We start from the raw sequence: 22606 nt of genomic DNA, 5'->3' as shown, positions 1-22606 counted from the left end.
TCTCATCACTGCATCTTTGTGAAGGTTTTATATTTTGCATCTAAATATAACAATATATTTTATGTACTTTAATCAAATTAATGCTATTTCAATTAATTATTCTGGAAGATATTTCTACAAAATGTCGTTTAATAGTGACTGTAATAAAGCTGTCTACATTTATATTTAACACATTTGTGTACACTCAAATGTAGAAAGACCTTTGCTGCAGTAACTGTCATGGAAGTGAAATTCGCCTAAAAGACAATGTGTGTGAAAACACACTGAGCTGAGTTATGATCATCATCAGACTGTAGGAAGTGCTTCTGCATCATTATGCTTCATCAGCTACAAACACTGAAACTGTTGTTCATAGCCCACTAAGAACTGCCATTCTTATATGAAAACAGCAAATAATAAACTTGCTGGTGTGTGCAAAGCTTTGTCAAGTTGGAAATAATAAATTAAAGATGTACTAAGCAGTATACAGGTCTTGTTACCATACCACTTCCTAAGGAGGTCTAATTGTTTTTAACCAGTTGGCTTCAAAGATAAAATCTATTCATCTTTTACCTTTTAATTGCTTCAGTCATTTGATTGTGGCCATGCTGAGGTACTGCCCTTTTTTTTTCTTTAATATTTCCAAGACTACATAGAAAATTTTACTGTTTTAGTAATTACAAACTCTTTTTTCAGAACTGGATGAAACAATCTAATTTGCTGTAACATCTAACAAAAAAATAAAAATATGTAATGATTGATTTCAGAATTAATATACATTCGTGTTTGCTTGTTTATTTCTTTTTAAACTTAGGTTGCCATTTTATTCTCAATTTATTATTGTAAAATTCATACAGAATAGAGTACATATAGTAAATCAATAAGTTCTACAGGATTCAATCATTCATTGCCAATCTTAAGTTCAATCGTTGTGTCATGTATTTCTGCTGCACTACTTTGTTACAGATCATTTATTTATTTTTAATGATATAGATTTTAGTAAAATAAACTTGTCATTATTAAATTTCTTGCTACCAACTCACCTGAAACTACTTCTGATTCTATGATACAAGCTTTCACTTTTAAAGAGAACTAAATTAAAACCTTCCACCAAAATTTCATACTGATTTATATTTCAAACACAAGCTTAATGACAAAGTCATTTTACTAAATTCTTCTTTTGAAATGAAACTGATGTATTTCAACAGAAATATGATAATGAAAAAGTTAAGTTAGTGCTTGGAAAATATAATAACATGAAATTTTGATAGAAGGCTTAAATTTAGATCATTTAAAAAAAAGAAATTTGTACCATAGAAATAGGAATGATTTCAGATCTTATGGTGTCAAAAGGGTTAATATTGATTGAGCAATAAACTTCTGAAACTAGAATCATAAAGTATAAAAATTCCAGTAAACCATTTTACTCTAAGAAAAGGGATTTTTTTTTCAAGCAGTTTGGCAATGATATAGTTTTGTAATATTTGCAATACAATAACTTGCATTCATGTATCCTGTTGTTGACTTGCATAAGCAATTATCTATCTTCAATATTTTCAAGTGTTTCAAGATAACCATCTAATTCTTTAGCAACATAGCACTAAGCTTTATAATTTTACTATTACTAAACTAAGAGATGCTTCAGTCAATTTTTGTCAGATGTTCAAATTAGATCATTAACAAATAAATAATTAGCCAGAGATAAATATTCCAAAATATTTCAGTTTTTCCCACCACTCAGTTATTTAACATGGAATCCACATGCTTACATTCCTTCTTAGAGGTTGACTCTATAAAAGAAACTAAATCAATTCTGGAATATTCCAAAAGTTTTATAATTACAATTAACATAATTGGATAGTTTCATCCTAAAGCATTTAAACTTATCTACATTACAAACCTAATTAGCTAATTCAATTCAAATCTCAAACAAAAGATCATCCCCTATGCTTGGGCTTTCATTTGACTAAAACATTATTGGTTTGGGGATATATTTTAATCCACACTGTCATAACAAGTCTTTTGCTAATGAACCCATACATTTAGCTCAAAACTTACTTTCATCTAAATATTCTTAGAGCTGCAAGTAATAATCCAAATAATACTAAAATTTTAGATGATTACTAATATAGTTTCTTAAGAATTACCAATACAATGTTTTACTGATTTATTAAGTTTGGCACAAATTACTTTATTAAGCAGGTTACATTCAAGTCTAAATGTTACCAGCGCAAAAATCATGGTTACAAAGTTATGCTGACACCCCACCCTACACTCACAATATAAAGCCATCACTACACATAAATTGTTCCGAGGTACTGCAGATTATTCAGTCATATCATGTGTAGAACACATAAACACACTTAACAAATAAACATTTTTTGGTTGCTATATAATAGTATTAAAAAATATATAAAAATGTGTTCTGGTACTACTACAGAAAGCCACCCACCCCTAAGCTCATTAATTTGGTGGATGGAAACTGAAAGAAAACTGTTGTGTGTGTGTGTGAATATGCTCACATATTGTTTGTTTTGGTGAAGGTTGCAACTTATGGACAGAGCTGTTGTTACTTTGCATGTCAATAAGTCATCTGCTCAATTTGCACCTTCAAAGCCAAACAGAATAAAAGATCCCTTACTTCAGAAACAGGTAAGGGTTAGCATCAGGAAGAGCATCCAGCCATAAAGCAATGTCTTGATAACATATTCATCTAACCTATGCAAGCACAGAAAAAAGATGAATGTAAAAAAAAACAAATACAGTGGATATATACATTGTATGTAACATTGTCAAAACTGCCTGACTAGTCTTCCTTTTAGAGTGAGAAAGTACTTCAAGTCCTTATCAGCTACTGACCCTCTTTGGGTGACATTTATGTTACCCAATCCAGTGCTCCATATATCAGGATCATATCTAAGAGGCAAAGACTCATTTACCAATATATTTCAACCACCATTATTCCACAGCACACAATCTTCTATTTAATGCAACTTTCTTCACCACCACCAACAGTGCTGCACATATATATATATTTTTTTTACCTTAAAGATTGCTAGATCCCTACCTCCTTCTGTGATGAAAATGAAATAATTATTTTTAGACTGGCAAAATTTTGAAAATATTAGGCAAGTATGTTTTATTCATTTCTATTTGTCAGAAAATATCATGCTTATAGAAACTAGAGAAGTATCTAATCCAGTCTGGTTTACCTCAATAATGTACCCACTATTTACCTCAATAGTGTACCAAACTCAGATCTTGCAAATTATATAATGGCTTTCCATTGCTCTAAAAGCACAAAGCCCTTCCTAAAGAGAAAAAGTATCAAACCCTGTTATATCAAAAATATTATTCATTGATGCTGACAGAATAAAAAGTAAATTCATCTAAAGTGGATTTGATCTCAGAAATTTGAAACACTGAACTTTAGATATTATGGAACATATTGCCATGTTAAGCACCAACTACCATTAGTGCCACTTAGCTAAAAAGAAATGACCTAATTACATCAAATGTCCCGACTTGACTCCTAAGAAGCCATAAATACATTAAACACACTACTGTCACCATGTCATGCAGTACCAATAATACCAAAATAACTTCTTTTGTCTAATCTAATTCCAAATATTTATATGTTTTTGTTAATAATTTGCTTTGTTTAAATAAATAGATACACAATTCAAACATTCTTTCAGTTTTATATAAGTGAAAAATCTTTTGAATTCTCTCACAGCAATGTTCTGACAAAGAAATTTGCAATATACAAAATTATCTTCCTGTCCACAAGTAAAAGCAGTTCAGTAAAATCAGTTATATTTTAGAAAAGTTATGAATCTCAAAAATACCAATAAAAAATTTTTTTTTTAATTTAAAAAAAAAGAACATATCAAGTTCTAAGAAGACTAACTAAAATAGATTAAATATTTGTAAGCAATAGAGAAAACAATCTATTTTAGACTCTTTAAAACAAAGTGCTCTTCTTTTGCAGCTACAAAAATAATAAACAAACAACAAAATATAAATATTGCTTGATGTTTAAACTAAGAAATCCATCATCTCCACAAGTAAAAATGTTAAAAGATTCCAAACAACCTAAAAACACAAAGAATGACATTTCAGATAAATTTAAAACTTACTTTAATAAATTATGAAATATGAAGTTCTTTTATAAATTAATTACATTTTTTTTTTTTTTTTTAAATACTCAACTATATAATTTAAAAATACGTAATGGTTAATAATCATGCTTTGAACAGATTAGTTTCAACAATTTAATACAATAATACACAATAAAGATATCAGATGGTATCAGATGAAAATTTCAAATAAATGTAGTAGTAGTAGTAGCAGTAATAATAATAATAATAATAATAATAATAATAATAATAATAATAATAATAATAATAATAATAATAATAATAATAATAATAATAATAATAATAATAGTAAGTGTAATAATATTATTAGCCACTAAAATAACTAGCTATATCTAGACAGCTGCCAAGCCTATTTGCTCTAAACCAAAGCAATGAAGTATGAGAGATGATGATTAAGTACAAATTTAATACGAAAACCTTAAGGTAGCTTTGTCAAGCAAAGAAGAAAAAAAACAAACAAGTCAGAACTATTAGAGAAATATGAACTTTTACAATAGCAAGAAAAGTTCATGAAAATGTTAAAATAAATCTACCTTTAGAATGTCTTCGAAATCATGCATGTCAATGATGAAGAGCCATCAAGGTGTTGTTATTTGAAAACTATCTTAGTAACAAATATGCACGTGCAAAGAATATTTAAAGGATGAAAACATTGTCAAAGCCTCAATAAAATATTTATATATATCAAGCTTGCAAGTCAATTACACAACACACAAACAGTTTTTTCTTGCACTCTAAGATTTAATTTGGTTCGATTTAATCAATTTGAATTTATAATAATAGACTTATTAAGCTCAAGTAAGTTTAACAATGAAATTACTGGTAAAACATTTTTTTAAAAAAGCAGAGATTACCTGAGATTAAAAAACATTAACCATGAAAAAATTTTTTTTTTTTTTTCTCTCAGTGGAAAAGATAAAATGAGACCAACAAACCAGTTCTCAAGAATGTTTAAAATTCCAATTTAAATAATTAATGATTGGCTTCCTTTATTTCATTTGACTTTAAACTAAATCAAACTTTGAGGTGAGAATAAAAATTCCTTATTAAAATATTAAAAACAAAACCATACAAATATAAAACTGCAACCTTAAAATTGCACTTATAATTCCTATATATTCTATCTGATAAAAATTTTACACAGTAAATTGTTGAAAATAAATGTTTCCAAGATTAGCTAACCACAATGGGTCAATCAGAGAGGGTACCTGCCACCGATGTAATATTTATTTATTCTTTAATATCACTTATGCATTTCTACAGAAATAAATATGAATTTTGATTTGAAGTTTTAGAAAAAAATAAAGATAATTTAAAAATATGATTAATAGCAAAAATAAAGATTAAGACCATTTGCAAATAAAGTGAAAGCATCTTCCATATAGCAACATCAGCTCTTTCTTTCCTATCTTAGTCAATTCTAATCAATTATATTCTATACTGTTATACATTAGATAATAAAAGACTTAAACTCAATAACAATGATGTATGCATGTATGTGTAAGTAAATAAATATATATATATTTATACACACACACATGTATATATATATATATATATATATATATATATATATATCATCATCATCATCATCATCATTTAACGTCCGCCTTCCATGCTATGTACACACACATTTTATCAGTGAGTTTCTCTACCTTATAAGAAAACAGAAAGACCAGAGAACAAGCCACTGCTTTAGTACAAACAATATTTACACAGCATTTCATTCATGCTTCATGAATTGACTGAACAGTTTGTAATTTTAAATGCCAGAAACTTTCAAACCTATTTTACTCATTTCAAAGACCAAATTTCATCAACAAAACTGAAATGCCATTATTTTGTACAGAAAAAAAGAAGAAAAAAGAAGCAAAACAAACAAGACTACATTCATTATAATCAGAAGCATCATCCAAATCGTATAAGCCAATGTTTTACATAACTGAGGTATACAAAAAAAGAAATATTTATCTGACAAATAAATATATAAATAGATTATACCAATTTTCAATAAACTGTGTTGTATAACTTTTCTATGAAGAAGAGAAAACAATATCAGAAAAATGTTAGTATTTTCTATTCAGGAAGCAACAATATAGCAAGAAAATCAACTGGAGATCACTGAAGTGAATATGTATATATATATGTGTGTATATATATATAAATATGAGTTAAAAAAATGATCGAAGCTATTGAATCAACTATAAGGCATGCTCGAACTTTAAAATGAACAGCTTGCACGAAGTTGCTTTGAGTGAAAATTGCAATATGAACCACGATTGCTTAGTCAATGGAGGGTTGCATTTCAGCTTAACATTCCTAGGAAACAATTTCCTTAAGCTTGATGGAATCTAACTCTCTAACCCAGCATGTTAAAGACTAGAGACCATTCCTTAGATATTCAAAGAAGCTGAATGTAAGCTATCAATAACCGTCCATTGCACATAAAGGCAGCTGTGCATTTGCATTACCTTAGGCCCCTGAAACTGGACTTTCGGCCGACACTGGTACGCTTGCTTTTGTATAGAAAAGAAATGAAGAAAGGCATATAAAGTCATCAAACTAACAATTCACAAAATAAAATATTAAATATATATATATATATATTGATGAATAACACAAGTGATTTCAAAATCTAAACAAAATAAATTTTAATATGATTTAATACAAATGCTGAAAATTCAACAATATTAAATTTTATTGATGATGAATAGTTAATTATAATTTATATATATATATATATAAATATACCAATTACAAGATATGAAAATTATTTTGATTGAAATTTTAATTCATGAAAATTTTATACCATTAAGCTTTAATTAGAAATTCTGAAATAAATTAATTGAATTGAATTTCATTTTCTTTTTTTACACTTAATTTCAGCATTTAAGTAGGGGGTGGCGGATGTGAATAGAAATGAATACTAAATTGTTTAGGGAAAAACAAATGAAGCTTTCAGTAGATCATTTAATCATTGATATATAGAAAGTGACAATAACAGGAAAATGGTATTTTAGTGAAGAAACTCAAAGCAGCCATGTATACATGGTCAATATGTGAAGGTATGTAGTTTAGTTGATTAAATGCCTGAGATGAGTTGTTAATAAGATGATCATTTCTCAAATTCCTAACCTCATTTCTAGAGATGATTTTTTTTAATATTTACATCTAGGTTACATTTCGATTAGTTTCATTTCCTACTATCATCAAATATCTTATTCTTAAATATACACATAGAACCAAATTAGATTTGAACAGTAATCCTTCATTTCTAAATCAAGGGTAATAATGCTCTAAATACATAAAAACTGTATCTACAACATTCCACATATTTGAAGAAGTTCTTATAGAGCATTGGAATACTGACAGGAAAGAGTACTAATATTTATTGTGTTTAGAATTAACTCGATGAGAAATCATAAATGCACTTCCATTTTTTAAACAATAGAAAGAAAAGTATTCTTTCTTAGAATTATATATGAAATCAGAATTATATAAACAATAGTTGACTATAGTCACTATATTTTTAAATTTGGCATTAGTTTTCCAAAAAGGAAACAAAAATATAAAAGAAAACACTGAAGAAAAAAAGTTTCATTCTTAAAAGGTCGACAGCAAAAAGCAAGACAGTAAATTCTGTATTACAATATTAATTATGTACTAAAGTCCAAAGCCCATTGTTATATTAACTAGATAGAAAAAAACAAAAACACCAATTGTCAAGCACATCAACAAAGCAGTCTGGGAAGTCCAGAAAGAGTCAGAGGTACTAACCAGCAATTTCAATAAAGTTTCGGATTTATAGATTTATTTGTACAACTGAATGTAAATATGTCCTTAATCGATGACAAATGAGATATATGTCTAATCATACAAGCTAAAAGAATCACACAGCTAAGGAATTATTGAAAAAGAAACAAAAAAATAAGAGCTAATTTCACATGGCTGTATCGTTAAAAAAGTTTGATGCGGACACTTCTGATGAGAATCCCATAAGGTATGAAAATTGAGTAAGGTTGTTCATCATTTTTAGGCTCAGGAGTGGCTGTGTGGTAAGTAGCTTACTTACCGACCACATGGTTCTGGGGTCATTCTCACTGTGTGGCATGGTGGGCAAGTGTCTTCTACTATAGCCTCAGGCTGACCAAAGCCTTGTGAGTGGATTTGGTAGACGGAAACTGAAAGAAGCCCATCATATATGTGTGTGTGTGTGTGTGTGTGTGTGTGTGTGTGTGTGTGTGTGTGTGTTTGTGTGTCTGTGTTTGTCCCCCCCAACATCGCTTGATAACTGATGCTGGTGTGTTTATGTGCCCGTAACCTAGCGGTTCGGCAAAAGAGACCGATAGAATAATTACTAAGCTTACAAAGAATAAGTCCTGGGGTTGATTTGCTCGACTAAAGGCAGTGCTCCAGCATGGCCGCAGTCAAATGAATAAAAGAATTTGTAGCCATGTGATTATCAGTGCAGTACCATTGAGCAAGTGTCTTCTATAACCCAAGGAGTAACCAATGCTTTGTGATTAAATATGGTAGCCAGAAACTATAAATATATACACATACATACACACACACATACACATATGCATGCATGCATATATGGATGGATGGATGTGTGTATGTATGCGTGTACGCACCTTTTGTACTTGTGTTCCCCACCCCCACCACCCACAAACATCAAATGCTTGATAGGTGATGTTGGTTTGTTAACACCTTTGAAACTTAGCAGTTCAGCAAAAAGAAACCAGTAGAATAAGCAGCAGACATAAAACTAACTACTGGGATCAATTTGCTTGGCTAAATAAACCCTTCAGGGTGGTACCCAAGCATGGCCAAGTCAAATGACTGAAACAAGTAAAAGAATATATATTATAGACATATCAAGTATTTTGTACCAGAGAAAGGAAACAATAAAGCCATTGAGATGAAAGCAACAAATTGAAAATAGCATCACGTCTGCAATATAAAAGGAACAGTTTTATGTGCTAAAAGTTTACAAATTGATAAAAAGGAAACAACCAAGCCTTCACAAAACAAAAATAATATTCAATTCAGACCTACTAACCGAGAAATGGACTACAATTAAGCATTAGTTTAAAGCTGAGTAAGATGATGACAATTATATTAATAGAGGTCAACAATACATTTTTTTTCCTCTACAAAAGTGTCATGGCAGAATATCTTAGACACTGGTACACCCTGTGTTTTAATTCTTACACATAGTGATGTAATTTAGACTTGCAGAAAGTTATTATGAATCATATTTTTAACAAAGTCAAACTACAATGAAATCTCTGTTTGATAACCAATACTTTCAGTTCTTACCTAATTTGGTGTCTTGGTAAATTACATAAACTCATAGCATTTCTGACAAACTAAATTTACTCCATAAAATTCCTTACATTAACAACTTACTTCACTAGGGTGTCTCCATCAAGAACTATAAAACATTCCCTTCTAAATTTCAACGAGACTTACTTCAAACTTTAGTTTTATTGCATGGAAACTAATGTGACGTCTTAAAACAGATTATACTTGATATCTTCACCAAAGCAAATTTTTCTTTCAATACAATTTTGATCCATAACTGGGAAAATTAATACTGCTTGTGATGCTTTTTCACAACCATTATGTCAAGACAAGGGTACACACAAACAAGGCTGGAAACATTATTATTATTATAATTATTATTAATAATTCACCTGTCACTATGTTCTGAGTTCAAATTGTGCTAAGGTTGACTTCGCTTTTCATCCTCTCAGGGTCAACAAATTAAATACCAGTTATGCACTGGGGTCGATGTAATCGACTCGTCCCCTCCCCTCAAATTTCAGGCCTTGTGCCAATAGTAGTAAGAAAGATTATTAATAATTAGCTGACAGAATTGTCAGTTCATCAAACAAAATGCTTAGTAGCATTTCATCCAGCTCTTTATATTCTGAGTTTGAATACTGTCAAGGTCAACTTTGCCCTTCACCATCTGAGGGTCAATGAAATAAAGTACCAATGAAGTACTGGGGTCAATGTATTCAACTTAACTCCTCTTTTATAATTGCTGGCCTTGTGCCAAAATTATTATTGTTGTTGTTGTTGTTGTTGTTGTTGTTATCATCATCGTTATTCAAAATGATTAGCTGCATTTTATCCATCTTTACATTCTGAGTTCAAATTTTGTGGGCCTACTTTGCCTTTCATCCTTTCAGGGTCAATAAAATAAGTACCATTTGAGTACTAGGGTCGATGTAATCGACTCACCCAAAATTTTATGCCTTGTGCCTTTAGTAGAAAGGATTATTGTTGTTGTTGTTATTTACCATTCAAGTAGATGATTGACAAATATAAAAGAATAAAATATAAATAAAAATAGATAAAAACAGCAATTAGTTTTATTAATATAACATTCATTATTTCTCCCTGTCACTCTCCTCCTCCTCTTACTCACTCGCACAAATATTAATGTGTCTTTGCTTATTCATTTATTTAACATCAATTTTTTCCTTGCTGACATAAATTGAACAGGAATTGATTTTGAGGCAGGATTTTCCTGCTGGCACTCTGCCTGTCACCAACCCCCACTTGATTTTCAAGTAATGGACTTTTACATACATATATTCTACAAGAGTCGATGAAATCACAGAACAGATTGGTCATAATGCCAACACGGAAGGTCACCATACATCAACACCACATTATTTAAACAGTGACAAGTGAAATGTCCACATTCACACACATTCTTACACACATCATGTGTGTGTGTGTAAAGGGCTTAGTACAGTTGTTGTTTACCAAATTCACTCACTCGGTTCTCATACAAATTTATTCATTGTCCAGGGAGATGAGTGAATTTTCAGCAGGACTGCATTTAAAAGCAAGTGGTGGTGAAGCAAACTTCTCAACCATGCAGCCAACATTATCTTAAGTTGAACTGGGGCTATAGTAGAAGACATCTGCCCTAGGTGCCATGCAGTTGAACTGAACTGAGACCCATGTGGTTGGAAAGCAAACTTCTTAACCACACACCTGTACCTTCACCTATAAATAGCTTTAACATACATGTTGTAATTAGAACATTACAATATTATTTTGTTGTTGGCATTCCGTCGCTTACAACGTCGAGGGTTCCAGTTGATCCGATCAACGGAACAGCCTGATCGTGAAATTAACGTGCAAGTGGCTGAGCACTCCACAGACACGTCTACCCTTAACGTAGTTCTCGGGGATATTCAGCATGACACAGTGTGACAAGGCTGGCCCTTTGAATTACAGGCACAACAGAAACAGGAAGTAAGAGTGAGAGAAAGTTGTGGTGGAAGAGTACAGCAGGATTCGTCACCATCCCCTGCCGGAGCCTCGTGGAGCTTTAGGTGTTTTCACTCAATAAACACTCAACGCCCGGTCTGGGATTCGAAACCGCGATCCTATGACCGTGAGTCCGCTGCCCTAACCACTGGGCCATTGCGCCTCCACACAATATAATTATAATGCTGATTATATGCCAAAATGTAAATATGGGACTAGTAAAACCTCCCCTCTATCATTCTCCCTAAGTAAGTCAACCAAACTGCAAAGATTTTGATAAGTAATAATTTCAAGAACCTTTTTAACATGCCGAAACTTAGGCTTGAACATGAGACCTTTAGTTTTCAGCCTAACAACATTCATTCAACTCAACTATTTTGATTATCTGTGTTTGAACTTGTAATTTTTAAAAATATATTTTACGTCATAAAACGAGAATATTTTGCTAATGTAAATATATATATATATATATATATATATATATATATATATATATATATACTCTTTTACTTGTTTCAGTCATTTGACTGTGGCCATGCTGGAGCACCGCCTTTAGTCGAGCAAATCGACCCCAAGACTTATTCTTTTGGTCTCTTTTGCCGAACCGCTAAGTTACGGGAATGTAAACACACCACCATCAGTTGTCAAGCAATGTTGGGGGGACAAACACACACACACAAACATACACACACACACACACACACACACACACACACACACACACACACACACACACACACACACACACACACATATATATATGCAACGGGCTTCTTTCAGTTTCTGTCTACCAAATCCACTCACAAGGCTTTGGTCGGCCCGAGGCTATAGTAGAAGACACCTGCCCAAGGTGCCACGCAGTGGAACTGAACCCGGAACTATGTGGTTGGTAAGCAAGCTACTTACCACAGATGCTAGACTTGAGCACTTCTACGGTGTCTATGTTTTTCGAAAGAAAATTATAATTATATATATATTTGTATATACATATACACACACACCTAATGAAATACAGTAAATAATTGGTAAAGCAAAAAAACTAATTCAGAATTAAAAAGCAATTGAAATAATTGGTTTGTTGTATTTTTATACAATTTATATCTTTCTTTTACATGTTTTAGATTATTGTACAATATATATATTTATGCCAATAACATAACAGATGTATTGCAGCAGTCACAAACTTCTATACACCATACACATTTACACTCATACATGTCAGGGTTTCATAAACACACACACAATTTAGTTGTCACTCAATTTCCTGAAAATAGCAGGAAATCATACTCTCATAAATCATACTCTTAAACAAAAACTGAAATACAAGCAATAGGATTGTTGTGGTTAAAACACAATTCATAACAGTTTTTGACAGCACAATAACACCAAAGTTTACTTTGAGTCAATGAAGGAAGGTCTCTGTGCAAGTACATGACCTGCAAAATACAAATGAATTTCCCACAAATCACACTGTGCTGTCTTAAATTAAGGATGGATATGGTGGCACCTATAAATATAGCAGACCATGGAAGAGCACCAGTGGAAGAAGTTGAAGAACAACTTCTTAAATGACTTTGGAATCCAATCTTTGATCTAAAGCCTCAGCCACAGATAGGATCATAATGACCAACAGACAACCGCCAGTATATACAACTATTTTTACTTGTCATTAATTATAAACTCTAACAAAAATTAAACCAAAGTAGCAGCAACAAAGACACACCACCTTCAAAGACACTCCCTCATAAATTCAAGGCTCATCTTCAATATAACCAACCTACACATTCTTTTCCCAACTCACATGATTTCAAAGCACTACATTCAACAACCTTGACACAAGGAATAATGATGGTTTCAGCAGCAACAAAATCCCTACTTGCACTACTGTAACTACTACATGTATCAGTAAAGCTTTTGACTCCATTCTCTGCCACCAATTTACAGTCAGCCATACAAAACACTGGCTAACAAACTATTCTTCCTGTTGCCAAAGTTTGTTGTGTATAATCAAAAACAAACAAAAACAAAACATAAATAAATAAATAAATAAATAAGAAAAGATATAAAGAATCTGTAATTTCCCCCAATGAAGTACCACATGAAAACCTCTCTAGTGTTGGTGCCATATGAAACATATGCAGTATACTCCATAAAGTGGTTGGTATTAGGAAGAATATCCAGTTGTAGAAACCACGTCTAAAATGGACTATATGAGATGTGGTCCTTTGAATCATATAGGAGGGCAGTAACCATCCATCCATTTTCTCTGCCTGCTACTCCTGGGAGAGTCACAGAAGTAGAAATCTCAGTTGGAAGAATCCATCTTGCAACCCTTTCCTTGACATTCTAATCACATATCCCTAGTACCAGACACATGACCCCTCAATGCAGAGAAGTAGCAGCTTGACCTGAAGAAACACCCTGACCTCTGAGCTACACAGACTGTCAAGTAACTCTAAATAAAAATCAACTTAGACAGTAATAACCTCTCCAACCCATGGCAGCATGATGATTTTGTGGGGGAGGGGAACAAATGAAGAATTAGCTAAAACAGAAATCTTAAAATGCCTATAAACTGAAAACTCAGAAATCTGCATTAATCAACTCTCTCAACCATTTTCCAATAAATCACACTTTAATTCTTAAAAGGTTGTCAAAAAAAAAATCTGTAAAATCAACTTAACTATTCTCTCCACCAACAAACTAATAGATTATGAGAAGTCACTGAGTAGAGTATGAATAAGTTTTCTAGCTAGAAGAGGTGTGTCTAGGCTGACAAGTTTTCAAAAGGAAAACAGTTGTGATGCTGATGTCGGAAATATATCATTTGTATGGCTGTGAAGCAAATAAATATTTATGAAAACTAAAACAAAACTGAGAGAAATTTGATATACTTGATATGAAATATGAAACTAAAAGATAGACTAAGGATCAAAGGGGATAAGATATAAAATAGCAAAAGCATAAAATTTTTGCAACAGAGAAGATTAGGGAGATACTAAATGAAAGATAAGAGTTACATAACAAGAATAGAAAGAAAAAGTAAAAAGAAATGTGAAAAAAAAAATAATGAATGCTAACTTCAGAATAAGCACTAGTAAAAAGAAAATGGAAGAGAAATGTGTGTCTAATGCCAAAGTGCGAAAAACAGACATTAAGAAAATTATTTAATAATTTGAAATTGCACAATAATCAAAATCTATCATTTACTGCAGTCATAAATTCTTTTAGATATTTCAGCACTTAGTCTAGGCTCAGTTGTTAAATATTAGTTATGAATTACCAATTGTTCAAAGAATTCCCTCACAACCACAAGTCTATCATTAAAATAGCTTGAAGCTGTTCTTCATTTTATCCAATTATGCACCTTTTCATCTCAACTTTATGAAGCAAAAATGCCCAAATTTGCTCAAGAATCCATTGCAGATCATCATTTAAAGAGTGAAATCAAATTACAATGTAAATAAATCTCAAGCAATAAACTTATCTTTTACTTGTTTCAGTCATTAGACTGCAGCCATTGGTAGGACACCATCTTGAAGGGTTTAGTCAAATAAATCAATTCCAGCACTTATTTCTTTTTAAGTTTGCTACTTATTCTATCAGTTTCTTTTACCAAACCAACACCAATTGTCAAGCAGTGGCAGGGGACAAACATAAGCATACACACACACATATATACAATGAGCTCCTACATAGATTCCATCTACCAAATTCACTCACAAGATGTTGGTTGGCTGGGGGGCTATAGTAGAAGACATTTGGCCAAGTTACCACAGAGCAAGACTGAACCCGAAACTATGTGGTTGCAAAGTGAACTTCTTAACCACACATTCAAATTGAACCTTTTATCTTTGTTTAAATATGAAGTTAATGAAATCATTAATAAAACTAATCATGTAGCAAGTATCAAATATAGTTAAGATTGAAGAAAATAATTTATAAAGTGCCTTTATAATGTGGATTTTCTATGGAAACAAAGCATCAGATTTTTTTTTACTTTATTTCTGTTTATTAGTTTATCATTCCATTTCTCCATACCATGACTACTTCTCCCCTAATGATGCTTAGGACAGTTGGCTGGATCACAAAGATACTGCTACTGCCAGAAATGTCTGCTGGTAACTGACTATTGTAAATGTCATTACTTCCAAGGAAAAACTTTATGAAAATGGCAATAGAAAGGTCAAATGCATGAAGGATAACATGCTGACCTCAGAAAGGTCAACCGCATAGTTTCATGAAATAAGGCTAAAACATATTTTAGTTATACTCTTCAAAAAATAGTTTAAGTAAATAGATTTTAACATGTTAAACTGAAGAAGAAATCTAAAGAAGTGAAATATAAATATATTTGTACACTAAAAAGAAAAAAAAAAAGATATTATAAAACTAATCATTCACATGGTAATATACAGAATAAACGCTACAATTTTAGAGTTATGTCAGTCATTCACACAACTGCAAAACAGCTCTTAACTCTTTCAATACTAAGTGAAGTGAATTCACCCATATTAAAGGGTTTATATTTAAATTGTTCAAAATCTTTTTTACATGAATGATACCAAGAAGTTTTAGTCAGGAAACATTTATTATGCTGTCTTCCAAATACCAGTTTATCTATATATATATATATACATAAAAAGAAAGAAGCAGAGTAGATGACCCACTCCAAGTTCCTCCACTCTCCTGCCTTTGATACTGATATTCATTAATGACCATTTTTCCACTTGTGTTCACCATTCACTGCATTCACTTCTATCCCCATCTCTGTCTATCTGCCCACTCTGCTTTCATATTCATGCAAACTCACCAAGTCCAATCCTCTGTTCCATTTCTCTCATATCTACTTTCCTGTGATTTGAAAGTAAACACCTTGACACTTCATTACCACCATCTTCTCTCTTTTTCCAGCTGGCATAGCCATGTGTTGCCTCTAGAGCAAGACACTTGTTCCAGTCCCTCTATCACTCTTTAACCTCTCATCACCTGGCATTAAACCACCTTCCTCAATACTACAAGCCCACTCAGTTCAGATGGTCATATCTTGTGAGCTCCTTGATGACCTCACTGGTGCCAGTACCATGTAAAAAAAAAAGAGCCCACTCCATGTTGTAAAATAGTTGGCATTAGGAAGGGCATCCAGCCATAAAAACCATACCAAAGCAGACATTGGAGCCTGGTATAGTCATTTGGTTTGTCAGTCATGTTAAACCATGCAACCCATACCAGCATGAAAAAGACAGACATTAAATGATGATGATGATGATGATGATGATTTATATTCTTGATTAATTAACTGAACTGTTCTGGTAGTATATTTTTCATTACAAATATGATCAGGGGAGAGATATTATACCAATGCCAATCTCAGGTGCAGAGAGAAAACATAAGGCCATTACGAAATTGCTCAAGTGACTATGCTATCAAGGGTGGACTTAATACTCTCTAAATCAGAAACAGAAATAAAACAGCCCCACAAAGTAGTTTCCAAATAGCAGTCAGCAAAAATTTCAAACACCCTAACAACTAAGATTACATAGTTTCAAAGAGTTATATAAACTTGAACAGGTAATGTTTTGCAATAAAATTTATCAGTTCAAAGTTTAAAAAAGTAAAATATTTTTCTTTGAAAAGCTTTCCAGTAAACAGATGTGGCAAATATAACCAAAATGAACTGATAACAATCAAATGATAAAGAAACTTAAAAAAAAAAAAGAAAAAAAAGCTATAGCTGTTCTGCTTTTACAAAATTATCAGTTTAGTGTTAGTTTTTACATGCTGGCATTAGATGAATGATGTAAAAATTGTATTAGTTCAAGATATCACATTTTCTTGAATATTCTCTCAATTTTCTTCTTAAAATACCATGTCTATTCATGTATAATATGTACTTTTGGGGGAGGGGGATATACATTACTCACAAAAATAAACATTACCAATTTTCCCCTGGCCCCAAATTCATGGTCATATTTGGAATGGCATGGCCAAGCTAAGTGACATGTAATAAAAAACCTAAACCACAATGATATTACTTGTTTCTATGATAGTAATAATATATCATAATATTTTATAAGTATGCTGACATTAGAGACTGTATCAATCAATGTCCAACTCATCAGAACAAAATTTTACAAGTAAATCTTCATATGAAGTAAACAGGAGAATTTTTGAAGAAAATGTTTTACCAGTTAAAAGAATTCATTTTTTATTAAGCGCTTTGCTCTGAACATAAATTCTGAAGACTATTTTTAAAGAAATACAATAAAAAAGTGATGAGTTTTAAAATATCCTGACTTAAATGATATATACTTTGTTCTCTATTGAGAAGACAATCATGTGTGCATCACTCAACAAACTGAATATTGATTTCAAATTTTGATACAAGTCCAGTAAGTTCAGGGGAGGGGGTCAGTTGATTACATCAACCTCAGTGCTCAACTGGTACTTATTTTATTAACTCCAAAAGGATGAAAGATGAAGTTGACCTTGGAGGAATTTGAACTCAGAACGTAAAGATGAATGAAATGCCACAAAGCATTTTGCCCAACATGCTAACGATTCTGCCAACTCACTGCCTTGCTCAACAAACTAAATATCAAAATTGATTTTAAAACTATCATTATTAAGATCAAATTCAGTTTCTAGATTTCCAGAAAAAAAGATGATCATGTAATTTCAACAAGGTTAACTTTACAACAGGTATATATACAGAGAGAAAGAGAGAGAGTGTGTGCGTGTTTGTTAGTATACGTATTTATCTATACTGTTAAATACACCAGCTATATTATAATAATTATTCATATTTGGTAATTATTTAAATACTAATAATGTTTTATACACTTACTAATTTTTAAATTATATTACCCATATCCCCTTTTGATTTATCAGAAAATCATTTTTATTTATTATAGTAGTTGTCATTATCGTCTTCCATAGTTTTTAAAAAAAAGTTTAACACTGAGTTCATATATCCTAAAGTCAAGAAGATATATTAAAATCGAGGTGTATCTAACAATTAAACAATTTCACCTGACAAAGTAGTCCAAATTCTGCATTATCTTCTGTGAACTTTTCGTATTTCAAATTAATGCAGACATACAAGTAGCTTGTTTATTAAATATGATAATAGAAGCTATTTACATGTTCTGGACTACCAAAACAAACTTGCATTCATTATTCAATGTTTATTGCTAAATAAAATTCATCATTTTCCTCCATCATTTATATCTTTACATTCTCCTTATTCATTCCCCATGTATATCAATCAATCAATCAATCAATCACATACATACATACATACTTATGGTGTAATGAAGGAAGAGAGAATAACAAAAGGGAGTTCCATCCTTGTTCATTACTCGCTATATTCACCTCTACCCCCACCTTTAACCATCTGCTACTCTCTCCTTGCCTTCATGTGAAAGTATCCACTCTCTCATCCCCTCCTATGACCCACTGTTTGTATCCCCTCTTCTGCTCACCCTCTTGTACCTTGAAAGTTTGCTTTAGCAACCCATCATTACCTTCCTTTTATTTCTTTCAACTATGTATCTTCTCTTCAAGACACCTGTGCTGGTCCCTCTATCATACTTTAGACTTTCAACACTTGGCATAAAGCCACTCACCTCCACCTTCCCTTCTTTAATACTCTCCTCTTTGTAGTGGGAGCTTTTCTCACCCCTCCCTCCCACCCTGTTCTTTTTCTTGCAAGTTTACAAGACAATCTCACAAGTGCCAGTGGCACAGAAAAAAGTACCCAATAAGTTTGTGAAATGGTTGACATTAGGAAGTGTATCCAGCCATAGAAACCATGCCAAAGCTGACAATGGAGCTCAACTGCAGCTTGTAAGATCCTGCCAAACCATCCAATCCATGCAAGTATGGAAAATAGCCATCGATGACAGGGTAACAATGTAGATAACTGAAACTGAATCACAAATTTATTGCACCTACAACTTTTAGCTCTATGGCACCTACCCAAAATAAGCTTTTGATTAAGGACAAGAACAACTTTAGGAAGGAAGAACTGTACTTGATGACATCAAAAATGCACTTTTTCTGTAACCCCCCCCCCAATCACCCCGAGTCCTACATGTAAAGTTGGACCAATATTACATGCTTCAATGCATGAAAAAAATATTACTTGAATATGCACTGCTAAAATTGTTGCAAAAGTGTGATCTGAATGGAAGTCATCAGTCCAATTTTGCTAGACATAGTCAAATGCTTTGCTGATGTCAAGAGTACTTTGGAAAATGGATAGTTTAGATGAAATTGTAGTGTTTGGTGAGTCAGTTAGGAGATAGAGGCAGATGATGAGGTTAACTGGTGCAGACTATTCAGAATAGCAAATAATTTGATCTTTGCATCAGCAGGGTTAATGTTGGAATGAAGAGTACCTGTGTATATTGAAGTCACGGAAATCGAGGACTTCAGAGAAAGGTGAGATGGATGCCCTCAGTGCAGGATGTGAAATAGCTGTGGTAAGTGGAAGAGACAGCAGATAAAAGTAAAGAAATGAGGGAAGTGAGAGACATTACACCACAATAACTGAAAGTCTTTGTTGTTCATGTGTACAAGAGGTGAGTGGTTGGGTGAGTGGATCTTATGTGCAGATTCTCTACCTTTCAGAAAAAAGTTGTAAGATAATATAACTGAACTGAAGGGAGGGAGAGAAAGAAAAAAGTATGAAACAAAAGATATGTCTCTGTGAGAGGAATAATATGTGTGCTTCTCCATAGACATTGCTGTAGAAGAAAAAAATTATCAAACAGAAAAGCTTTTGTTCTTTTAGCAGACTTCTTTGTTCTCTTATAGATAGAAGAAAAGAGCAGCTCATAGCCTTACAGAAATGATTCAACTCAACTTACATTTGGGTGAGATGATTTACATACTAACACAATCTTTTTTGTTTCTTTTTAAAATTAAGTACACCAAATAATATCTATATTCTTGAAGTGTAAATGAGTAAAATCTCTTCTATGAAAAAGTAAAAAAAAATAGACGAAAACAAAATGGCATCTATTACAAGTAAATTATTATCAAAGAGAACTGATAAATGGAATTTTAATGACACACCAGAGTTGACAGAGTATGGGGTCAGAGAGAGACTCATTACCTATTGGGGCACAATGGCATATAAACACATAATATTAAGAATACAAAAGACTAAGTTTTTTTTTTTTTTTAATCCAAGCCTCAGTAGTAAGTAAATATAATAACAAAACTAACTTGCATAAAAGCAGCTGCAACAATGTCTGACTGCTTGCAGGTGAGCTTTTGTTATTATTTCTCAAGAATCTTCGATGATCAGGAGAGATTGAATGATATATATACATATACATAATAATAGGAAGATGCATAAATGCTTGCTGCACTATCTTGTCACAGTGCCAGCATCAGTCCTATATGAAACTAACAGACAATAAGACCAATTTAGAAATGATTATATTTGTAATAATATAGACATATTCCTACAACATGATGCTGCAATCAAAGACCTGAACGAAGGATTGGGTTACTCATTAAGTTATTTTTAAACACATCATCTATTGTAGATTAACTTGAGCAACAAAACTTAGAATCAGTAATCAAAATTTATATTCTATTTAGAACTATGGACCCATTGAATAGATACCATCCTACTGGTATAAAAATCTTGGGTTCACAAAGTATTAGCGAGGTATTTTATTCTACTTGCCTTTATCAGATAGTTTTTCATAGATCACCTTGTTGCGATGCACCTAGACATACCATTAATGATGTTTCCAGATCATTAGGCATTTCAGATCTTTCAACAATCAAATACCTTCACCTGAGTAACCTAACCATGGTTGATCAAACCTCAACTTGTGTCCAGTTAGTACTATCCTCAGCAGTGCTAACCTTTCCAGGGCCCACAACCCTAATTCATTAAATTGTTAACAGAAAGAAAAAAAAGTTTGCCTCAATAAATTCAATCTGGTCCATGCAAGCACAGAAAAGTGGACATTGAATGACGGTGGTGACAATGACATCTAAAATACAAGTGAAGGCAAATTTGTTTGTTTTTTTATCTTTAGATAAGTTGGTCTTCACACAATTATATGCAGTTTCTTTTTTACTGACAGCCTACTTAGAACGATAATATGTCAAAGATTTAATGTTGATGTTAAAACAAAGAATGTAATATATTTTTAAAATCCAATGAGAAACTGTTTCTTTTCTATAATGAAACAGATAAATGATATGTAGACTAAACATTTGGTAATAGGTAAGCCATCAAATGATGTCCTGGTATTTCATTCATTGATAAAATACCATTTCTTTTCTATTCAACCTCTAAACTCTCATCACCTAGAACAAAGCCACCTCCCTCAATATTACTCACCACTTCAGCAATGAGGTCACCAAGCAAGCTGCTTGGTGACCTCATTGCTTTTGGTACCATATAAAAAGCACCCAACACACTCTGTTAAGTGATTAGTGTTAGGAATGGTATCCAGCCATAGAGACTATGCCAAAGTAGACAGCAGAACTTGGAACAGTCTTCTGACTTGCCAGCTCCTGTGAGACCATCCAATTCATGACATTATAGAAGGAGACCATTAGCTGACAATGAGCAGGATTAGACATTATTTACCATAGATAAAATGTCTAAAGCATGCAATCACGACACATACTCAAAAAAGCAGAGATGAGTTGACATTTCAACTATTGGTTTTAGCAAGAGCTATCCCTAAGAGAACCAAACCCAAGTCCAATTATTGAAGTGTAATGAATCTAAAGTTGAAAGCAAATATTTATTATTTAAATAATCCATTTAGAATTATTGGCAAATCCAGTAAGACATTAATATCTACCAGAAAATAATAGAATTCAACCTTTTAGCATTCAAACCAGCTATATCAGATTGAAATATTCAACCTGTTTTATGTTCAAAGTGGCCAGATCTGACTCTCACACCTACCCTACAATGTCATTCTAAAGACAAACAATCATATAATTTAAATCTCAAAGCTACAAGATATTGTATGATTAATTAAAAACAATGTGAATAAGTAAGTATTACATCTGACAGAATAATATGAATGCTAAAGGGTTAAGATATGAATTGAAGATGTGGTGTTATATCACAATGAAATGTCAGTAATGAAAAGCAGCAAGTAATATCTAAAGAGATGTTT

General features: G+C 32.2%; 1 protein-coding gene across 25 annotated transcripts in view; it reads right to left on the bottom strand.

Annotated features, from left to right (window-relative positions):
* The window catches only part of LOC106875722 (rho guanine nucleotide exchange factor 11), a 404455-nt gene that overhangs the window by 351493 nt on the left and 30356 nt on the right, over nt 1-22606 (bottom strand). For 12 of the 25 annotated variants that reach the window (XM_089352417.1, XM_089352437.1, XM_089352419.1 and 9 more), the window contains exon 2: nt 6611-6655. The exons of the other annotated variants lie outside the window; for them this stretch is intronic. In XM_089352417.1, coding sequence (XP_089208543.1) covers nt 6611-6655 — 45 coding nt within the window. The remainder of the gene's footprint in view (nt 1-6610; nt 6656-22606) is intronic. 25 annotated transcript variants of the gene reach the window in all.

The sequence above is a fragment of the Octopus bimaculoides genome, chromosome 5 (genome assembly GCF_046866305.1).
Source record: "Octopus bimaculoides isolate indiv1 chromosome 5, ASM4686630v1, whole genome shotgun sequence".
NCBI classification, from domain to species: Eukaryota; Metazoa; Mollusca; class Cephalopoda; order Octopoda; family Octopodidae; genus Octopus; species Octopus bimaculoides.
Note: the sequence above shows the minus strand (reverse complement) of the source record. Positions and strands in the feature narration are given on the sequence as shown.